The 9510-nt window shown below is 58.6% G+C and overlaps 1 protein-coding gene across 11 annotated transcripts in view; it reads right to left on the bottom strand.

Annotated features, from left to right (window-relative positions):
- Positions 1-9510, bottom strand: part of NFATC1 (nuclear factor of activated T cells 1) — a 103767-nt gene that overhangs the window by 17640 nt on the left and 76617 nt on the right. For 7 of the 11 annotated variants that reach the window (XM_081262654.1, XM_081262645.1, XM_081262648.1 and 4 more), the window contains one exon: positions 7818-8501. The exons of 2 other annotated variants lie outside the window; for them this stretch is intronic. In XM_081262654.1, coding sequence (XP_081118780.1) covers positions 7818-8501 — 684 coding nt within the window. The remainder of the gene's footprint in view (positions 1-7817; positions 8502-9510) is intronic. 2 more of the 11 variants (XM_081262650.1, XM_081262652.1) reach the window with 2 other exon arrangements.

Raw genomic sequence — 9510 nt, 5'->3', positions numbered from 1 at the left:
TGTCTTATACAATCATCCTTTAAGTCAGGTAGGAGAATAAGAGAACTTTACAATGTGTTTACACTGTCATTCTATTTGCCCATATAATTACTTTGCCAGTGCTGTGTAGGTCTTAGTGTGGGTCTGAGTTACCCACCACCGGAAGGACTCCCTTAGTATTTCTTGGATGTCAAGATTACTAGAAACGAACTCTGGGCATCTTTGTTTGTCTAAAAATACCTTTACTTGGCTTTTCATTTTGAAGCTCTTTTGCCAGATACAGAATTCCTGGAGCCATCTTCTCGGCATTTTTGAGACACGTGCCACTGTCTCTGGCCTCCGCCGTCCTGAGGAGAAGTCATCAACCTTTCTCAGGAGGCTATGTTCCTGAGGACCCTCCTCGCCCGCTCCAGGATCGTCTCTGGGTGTCCATCTCTTATTTTATTCTGCTTGGGGTTTGCTGACCTTTGTTGGATGTGCAGAGTAATGTTCCCATCAGGTCTGTGCCGCTTCAGCCATTATTCCTCCTCATGTCCCACTCGTCCCCCGCCCCGCTCCAGGGCTCGCACCGTGTGTGCCCCGAGGCCCGGCTGCCTTCCCCATGTTGGGCCCCTTCAGCGGCTTGGATGGGACCATCTGTGGATCTTCCTTTATCATGTTGCTTCTTTTCCTCTGCTAGCTCGAACCTGTCATTTACTCTCTTAATAAATTCTGCATTTCAGGCATGGTACTTTTGTGGGGGGACCAGGGATTGAATTCAGAGGCACTCAACCGTGGAGCCAGTCCTATGTTGTATTTTATCTAGAGACAGGGTCTCACTGAGTTGCTTAGCGCCTCACTGTTGCTGAGGTTGGCTTTGAACTCGCAATCCTCCCGCCTCAGCCTCCTGAGCTGCAGGGATTACAGGTGTGCACCACCTTGCCCTGGCTAGCCAATGTACTTTTTCAAAATATTTATTTTTTTTAGTTATAGTTGGACACATTACCTTTATTTTATTCATGTATTTATTTTTTTATGTGGTGCTGAGGATCGAACCCAGGGCCTTGCACGTGCTAGGTGAGTGCTCTACCGCTGAGCCACACCCCAGCCCGCCGATGTACTTTCTGACTCTAAAATTTTTATTCCACGCTTTAAAAATTCTTTCTATCTACCTCATTGTTGCTGTTGTTTATCTGACAGCACGTCTGTGACACTTCCCGGAGTTCTTTACATACAGTTCTCTTCAGTTCTTTGAACATATTTATAATAGGTGACTTGACGTTTCCACTGCTCTTCACGACTTAGTCTGACACTTGAGACCTCTTGAGGCATCTTCTGTGGCTGTGGACGGATGTGTTTCCAGGCTTCTCTGCACATCTCCAGGGCCGCAGTTTAGAATGGACGTGGCAGGTGACGGGCACAGCTGCCCTGGACTAGGACTCCCTGTTAGGACCTACAGCTGCTGCTAGGTGCCCCTTCCCGTTGCTGTGGCCCCATGACGGCCTCCTGGCTGCTCCTGCCGGTCGGTGTCCTCGCAGAGCGTGGACAGTAGGTTTTCTGTTCCTTTCTGGTGTCCCAGCACTCTCCTGGGGCAAACGGAGCTTGATCTGCAACTGGGAGGAGGAGGTCTCCCATTCCGGAGCCACCGAGTCCCGCACTTCCCTGAGAACATCCATGTGCGCAGCCCTCCCTTCCAAGTGCAGGTCCTTCGTGGTCAGCTCAGCTTCCACTTCTGCTTGTGGCTGGTGGCAGCAGAGGCAGTCAGCAGAGGTGGCCAGCAGGTGATCAGCAGAGGCAAGGAGCTGGGCCTCTCTTCCTGAGCCTGCAGCATCCATTCACACCTGCACCATGGCCATCCAGGTCCTCAAGATGATGCCAGACATTTCCACCCCCGTGGTCATGCGGGTTGGTCAGGCTCTCCCTCCCTGCACTGAGAGCCCAGCCTGGCCGCCTCCCACCCTCACGGCTGCCCTGCAGCTGACCCTGCCAAGCCTAGAATGGGCATCTCCAGGAGCCCTGGGACCAGTCAAGTGCTTACTGCGCATCGGGGAAGGGCTTTCAGCGGTCAGCTTCCGCCATGGGGAGCCACTGGCTCAGCGCAGCTGCCCCGAGGGCTGGGAGTGGGCAAGGCCCAGTGCTTCCTGAATGATTCTGTTCACTTTGTTAATTTCCAGATTTTGGCAGTTTTGTGGGTATTATTGCTGTTTGGGGGGAACAGCTGAGTGACCAGGATCCTTTGTACGGCTTCCTAGTGGTCAAGAGCCCCTCCTGTTGACGAACAGATATCCCTTGATGAGGAAAAATACTGCCTCTCTGTGGCCCCCGAGGCCCAATCCCCCTGGAGAGCTGGATGAGCAGGGGCCTTTGGTCCCGTCTGCAGTGGGACATGTCCACCTCGGAGCCAAGGCTGGTGCAGGCGTTTGGGACCGTGTTCCCGTCACACTCCTGACCACAGCTCTGAGCAGCACAGTAACGTTCCTGTCTCAGTCGAGGCTTCCTTCTGTGCCTGGCGAGTTCGGCACTGGCAGCTCTGTCTGCAAGGGCCGGGCGAGGGGGACCCGCAGCTGTGAGGTCAGGGGCCCTGAGCCGTGGCGCCCGTCACAGCCTCACAGCTTTCTGTCATGGCAGCCGCAGGTCCTGTGGCATCAGCCAGGCCGCTTTAGCTGAGGGGAAAACCATGGCCTCTCTTCCAGTCACCCTGTCCTTTACACTGGGCAGCCACCTCTGAGTCGGTGATTCCTGGCTCCCCAGAAGCCCAGGGGAAGAAGCACTTTCATATTGGGAGGAGCACTTATGAGGCCCTGTGCCCCGCTGCAGCAGGAGGCCCAGTGCCCAGGGAGCCTCGGAACCTGGATGCTCTGCAGAAGAGCTGTGATGGCCCTCCCGCCTGGCCGGCTCTGGAGAGGGCCACCAACAGCTGGACACTCTGAATGTGACCTCATGCTTGACGGCCGTGTGTTCCGGCACCAGCAGAGCGTCGTGCCCCTGGCCGGCTCGGAGCTGAACGAGGTGCTCCTCCATGGGAGCTTGGAGAGGAAAGCCGGGGGACTCCACGGGGGTGCAGAGCTGAGGAGCACGGGCAGAAGGTCCCGGAAAAGGTCTGGCCTATCTGCACAAGGTCAGCATGGGTCTGCGGGGGCCGCAGGAGCACACGCCATAGCCCCGTCCTCGGGCCGCCTACGAGGGGCGACACTGCCAGGCCCCTGTCCAGGCCTCTGGGGTGCAACCCCCAGGCCCCCAGGAGCTTCCTCACTTCTCCTTGTCTCTCCTACCCCATTTCCTTCCCCAGATCCATGGTCGTCACCACCTCTTCACTTACAGCAGGGACCAGCTCAGTGCCGTTCCCCAGGAGCACAGGAGCATGGTTAGTGACAGCAGGAAGCCGTACTGCTGACCTCCCTCCCAGCACAGAGAGGGCAGACAGCAGAGGGGCTTCAACAGAGCGTCGAGCGATGCTGCACCAGGAAAAGGCAGGAAATGACGCGGTACCGCAGCACAGCTAGCCACTCGCAGAAAGAAAGCCTGCAGCGGCAGCCACACGTGTCCACAGTGGCCAGACACACACGATTTACAGGGAGACTTGCTTAGTGGGCAGCTGAGTTGCCTGCCTGCTCCGTCTGCTTTCTCTGGAGGGCCCGGTCCTGCCTGCAGCTGCCCTGGAGCCCAGCAGCAGCCTTTATCACGCGAGCCGGACCAAGCTCTGGGCAGTCAGCAGGACACACGGCCTGTCCCTTCCCAGCAGCAGCCCCTCAGCTGGTTACACTGGACCACAGGTCGGATCTATAGGGTGGCAGACACCCAGACAGAACCTCAGAGTCTCTGCCCACGTCTGATGCACTGTGGCTCACACACACGGGTTTGAAACTGCCCTTCGTGTCCCTCCTGGCCCAGGAGTGAACAGTGGACGCCTCTCAGCAGCAGGCAGCTGCTTCAGGCCTGGGCTTGATGGATGGCCTCACTCATGTCAGGAGATCCTCCTCAGGGTCTCTGAGAAGGGCCAGTGCAGCCTGCTGGTCTACTCCACCCACAGCAGCCTCCACCCCGGGAGGCACGTGGTGTGGTTTTTGTGCCTGTGACCCCCGTGCAGACTCCCCAGCACGAAGGGCTGAGCCTCATGACTGATGTGCACGGCTGAGTCCACCCTTCTGCCCACCAGGCAGTAGCTGTGTCCATAATATTTACGGCTCGGCGTGTTTGATCACTGCTGCACAGACTTGCGATCGTCGTTAGCCATGGGGAAGGCTCAGCCCCGGGCGCCCTGCCAGGTTAGTAAAACTTTCCATGAGGAGAGCTTTGTGTTCTCTCCCAGAGCAGCTTAAGCTCAGGAAAGCAGGGGAGGGTGAGGAGAGAAGCAGCCCAGACAGCAGACACGCTCGGGCCGCCTGGTCTACCTGCTGGTTGTTGTAATGACACGTAGCGTCCTGGACACCCAAGAGCCCTGGAGAGGACTGAAAGGCCCGATTGTGGCGGAGGCTGCAGGGCAGTTGCATGAGAAGGGGCAGCAGTAGAGAGGAAGTGCCTCGGGACCCCTCACTTTAGTCCACAGTGGGGGGAGTGTGCTCTGTGGCTCTTCTAGGACTTCTGACCTTGGGGCATTCACCTGAGGAGGGCTGGTGTGAGGAGCCACCCAGGCTCCAGAGGGCCTGCCTCTAGAGCAGGAGCAAGGCCACACATGCCTCTCCACGACGGGCAGCTTAGGAAAGAGTCCCAGGAAAGAGCTCTTACAGAGCTCTGGCCTGATCTCAGGACCCTAACCCAAAATCACGTTCAGAACCGCGTGAGGTCCATGGTGCTAACAGTTTTAATATGTGCCTTTGTGGTGCTGCTGTGCTTGAGAAGTCCAAACTGGAAGCTCACAGCTTATGCAGACTGTTGGAACAAAACAGAAATCGTCACTGGAATGTATTTATGGGTCAAGGGCTTTTGTGGTGGAACTTGAGCCCAGAAAGAGCTGGAAACCTAAGAATACTTTTTTAAAAAAGTGGGATTCACTTTTTTATTCCGAGCCTCCATTATTCCTGGGGCTACTGGAAAGCAGGCCCATGCAGTGTCCTGCAAGTCCCAGGGCACCCGGGCCCTCTGGGGCCAGTGAGCAGAGTGACCCTCTGGACCTGAACATGGCATCTCATCACGGCCTTTTCTTTTCTCGGTACCAGGGAGCATCGACCACTGGGCCACATCCCCGGCCCTATTTTGTATTTTATTTAGAGACAGGGTCTCACCGAGTTGCTGAGCACCTCGCTGTTGCTGAGGCTGGCTTTGAACTCATGATTCCCCTGTCTCGGCCTCCCGAGCCGCTGGGAGGTGTGCACCACCACGGCCATCTTTGTCACCACGGCCTTTCACTTGGCATGCTCAAGAGACAAAACCTGAAACCAGCACATGCCAGGAACATTCCTCCCCACACCTCCCAGCCTGGTGGCCCCAGTGTCACCAAGAGACAGGAGCCAGACACCCTGCTGGCCTGAGCGTTGAGCAGGACCTCAGGAGTGGCCAGGGAAGGAGGAGTATGCCGAGGACCTGCACGGCACCCTGGCCGGGAAGGGAGGCCCTCAGGGTCCCTGTACTCCTCAGTCCCCAGCCCAGCCCTCCTGGCCAGAGGCTCCTTTGCTAGCTGTCCCTGTGTCCCTTCCTACAGGCGACTGTGTGGTTGCAGGAGACTAGGTCTGTCCTCAGACGAGGACCGCGCAGAGGAAAATTCCAGAAGAGAGCCACTCAGAATCCTGGAGCACAGCCCGGCCTGCTCAGCCTGGCCATGCCCAGCACAGACCTGGGGCTGTCAGAAGGAGGCCCTCGCCCACCTATAACCCAGCGTGTCTGCCCCCCAACTCTGACCTCCCCCTGTTGTGTGGACTGGAATGTTGATTTGCTCTCCACTCTGAAGTCACTGGAAAGGTTGTTTCCAACTCTGATGATGCTCCTCCCCTGGGTGGCCGCAAATCAAATGGAAAAGATGCCAAATGCAGGACAGGCCTCTGTCTGGTGGGGCCCCTTCTCCCCCCAGAGAGTTGGGGCGTCTATCTCCTTCGTCCGCGTCAGCAATGCTGCACCTCGGGGTAGAGGTCGGAAACGCCTCTGGTCCTCTCTCAGGAGACAGGGTGAAACTCAACAAAACACATGCCAAAGCCACGGCGCCCCGGCCCCCTCCCGGCGGCGGCGCTCCCTGTGCACAGCCCCGCGCTGCGTCCTGCCCTGATGACTTCCCGGAAAGAGCACCTGCTCCCCCCTGCGCGGCTCACCTGCCCCACATCTCACACTCACAACAGCCGCATCTGACGTGGGCAGCTGTGACCTCTAGCACTGCAGGATACCTGGCCAAGGCCCGCTTCCTGTCTCTGGGCCAAAGGGCACTGCCCAGATGTGGAGCCCAGGGTTGGCCAGCTGCACGGCCCCTGCCGGCAACAGAGCTCAGCAGGAGACACCAGTGCTGCCGGGCAGTGTACCGTGAGGGGCAGAGGCAGAAGCACACTGGGGCCAGGCCGCCCACCGAGGCAGACAGGCTGCTGCACCACCGTGACAGGCCCAAGGGGGACGGGGAAGGAGCGATGCACACACTAGCAGAAACCTTCCTGACACCCGCACAGCGGTGTCCACTCTCCAGAGCCATGGCCCGAAGACACAGACGTGAGAGGAAGCAGAGACCAGGGAGGAATGCTTCGAACCAGCTGTCATGGACAGCGGAGGTGGACAGAGAGGGCCCTGCTGCTTACAGACACAACCACCACATACACCATAGACCAGGGCTAAAACCCCGTGAGCCCATGTTTTGCATGCATTGTCCTCACAAAGCTCACGGTCATGAGTCAGGAGCTTGCAGGAGTTCTCAGCAGAGGCCTTGGAGACCCTGGCACAAGGGCCTTGTCCACCAGATCACAGAGGCTGCCATGGACCCTGGATGCTCACAGACCTGAGTGTAGGGGGCTGTGCACATGCAGAATGGCCACTGCCGGGTAGAAGCCAGCTGTACCCAGCTCTGAGCTGCATGGGAGGTGGCCAGGCCCTGGCCTGGCCTGAGAGGAGCACATCCTGGCTGTCAAAGGCCCTGCCTGGGTCGGTGGAGGAAGGAGGGGCCAGGCCCTGCTCCAGGTGGGTGGCTTTGCATGCTGATCTAGAAGACGATCCACACCTGGGAAAACTGACCATGCCTCAGTCAGAGCTCAGATGCCCTTCAGGGACAACAAGGTCAGAAAACACTAGGAACCTACCAACCAGCAGGCCCCGGCTCCGTCCACCAGACCAGCTGCCACAGCAATTATGTGGCCTGCAGCTCCTTATGACTCGCCAAAGAGACTGACTCCTCCAAACACAGTCCACAGAGAGCAAGAGATCTCCTCATCACCACGGGAAGATGTCAGAACCCGAGATCTCTGCCATCAGTCCTGCTCTGCAGACAGCCTAGACACACCGTGTCCAGATCAGTCACCTGTACCTCACTCCTGTGCCCATCCACTACACCATGTTATCTAGCTTTTTCCATGGAGCTGGGTGGGCGTCCTGGCTAGAAGGTGCACTGCTAGGCGGTATTTAAAGACGGTCCTTTAAGGAACCTCCCGGACACCCAAGCCAGGAGGTTCTGAATGGACATGGTCCCAAGGGAGGCCTCACAAGCTGGGGCTTCCTGAGTGTGGGTTGGTGGCTCTTTTCTCAGTTTTTGTCATGAATCTGGTGGTCCCCAGTTAATGGACCCTGGTAGGGGTAGGGTCCCCGAGATGACTGGAGCAGTCACCCCAGCCAGCACTGCCCAGACTACTGTCTCCAGGCCACACCGTCCAAGGGCGCTCCTCTGCGACAGCCTTCCTGCACAAACTCAGGCCGGGGCACCGGGTGGAGCGCACACCTGCACCGGCGCGGGCACTTACCATCGTCCAGGTACAACTGGTCCAATTCTTCAGGTTCTTGCTTGACCATTACAGGAATAGGGGCCAAATTACGAGTACTGTCCTCCCGCACCTCTGGCAGTGACTGTGGTCTCGCGGTGGGAGCCTCGCTCCTTCGACCCTTTGGCAGTTGGTGCTGCTGGTGGCCCATGGTGGGAGGGTGGGCTGAGGGCTGCAAACAGGGTGGCCCGTGGGCAGCGGACGGAGGTGGAGAAGAGGGGCTGCTGGGACAGAGAGCTTGCTGACGACCGAGAGGACAGCTACTGCTCAGAAGTGGACTCACCTGCGGCTGCAGCAGGACGGGAGGGGGCTGCTCAGGCGAGCCGGGCTGCATGGCCAGGGGTCTCGGCACTTCCTGAAGGGTGGGGTCCTCTGCAGCCAGTGGCTGGAGTCCAAGGTGGCTGTGGCCTGGGCTGGCCAGACCCTTGGAGTAGGCAGCAGAGGAAAGGTCGTGGAGCTTCGGGCTTGCGCTGGGAGGCGTGGGCATCAGGGTGCTCCTCTGGGCACAGGGGGCAAAGCCCCCCACCGGGCAGGAGCCAGGGTCCGGTGGCACTGTGAGCTGCTGGCTGTAGCATGGCCGTGGGAGGGGACCTAGCCCCTGGCCCACGGCTCCACAGGTCAGGGTGGGCTCGTAGTCATCCGTGGGCTCTGTTTTTATAACTGGAACTGTGAGGAGGAAGAAAAAGTCAGATGAACACAGGTTGCAGCTGGGTACGGCCAGGAGGGTTGTGGCCAGGACACCCGTGAAAACAAACAGCGTCTTGACTGAGCCCCGTGTCCGACAGCTTCTCCCACCCAATTAAAGAGCCCAGTGAGTCAGCGGCTGGGAGAGTCGCAGTTGGTTCCAATACTGAGGATCAGGACTGTTTTCCTTGGAATCTGCCCCAGCTCTAACGTGCTATAAAAACCCATTTGCAAACTGCAGTAGAAGTTTTGGGCCCAAAGGCCAGAGGATTTGTAGCAATCAAAGTGAAAACTTTAACTCAGGGCACTACTGCACTGCCCCTGCCGGATGGATGCCAATACGGGTCCCCTGAAGGAGCGGGAGCCTGGCCTTGGACGCAGCAGTTACTGGTGGGGAGGTACCACATCCATCTGCTGCAGGAGTGGCTATGAGTCACTTTCAAAAACAATGCAGTCGGGCGTGAGCAGGAAAGCTGCCTCCCGTCTCCACTCCTGCGCGGGAAGTGCAGACGGCTGGCTAGCAGGAGACAGGCCGCTCTGCCCCAGATCCAGAGCTGCTGGCTCTCTAGGCCCACAGAGGCTGTGGTGCAGGAAAGACGTGGCCTCTGGGGCTGGGCCCCAGTCCCGCCCACGGCCAGTGCGGGAGCCAGGTCTTCCCTGGTGCTGGGTGCCTCCACTTCTGCAGCACAGTCGGGTGGCATGCGGGTGGCACGTGGGCAGAGAAGAGGCACCAGGCAGACCCAGCAGGGCCTGCTCTGCCCTCCCACTCTTGTCACGGCTGCAGTCTACTGGCCTCACCTCTTCTGCCATTCGGAAGAGCTCTCTAGATGGCCAGCTTACTCTGCAAGTGACCAGCAGGAGTGCGCTTCAGTGAGTAGGGCCATGGCTCCCGAGGCACCGTCCTGGGGCTCCCGCGGCACCGTCCTGGGGCTCCCGCCACCTCTCGCCTCCTCACAGGCTGCTCCCGTGGCTCTGGCAGAGGGTCGGCAAC

Source organism: Spermophilus citellus (assembly GCF_964194105.1).
Source record: "Spermophilus citellus genome assembly, chromosome: 12".
NCBI lineage: Eukaryota > Metazoa > Chordata > Mammalia > Rodentia > Sciuridae > Spermophilus > Spermophilus citellus.
Note: the sequence above shows the minus strand (reverse complement) of the source record. Positions and strands in the feature narration are given on the sequence as shown.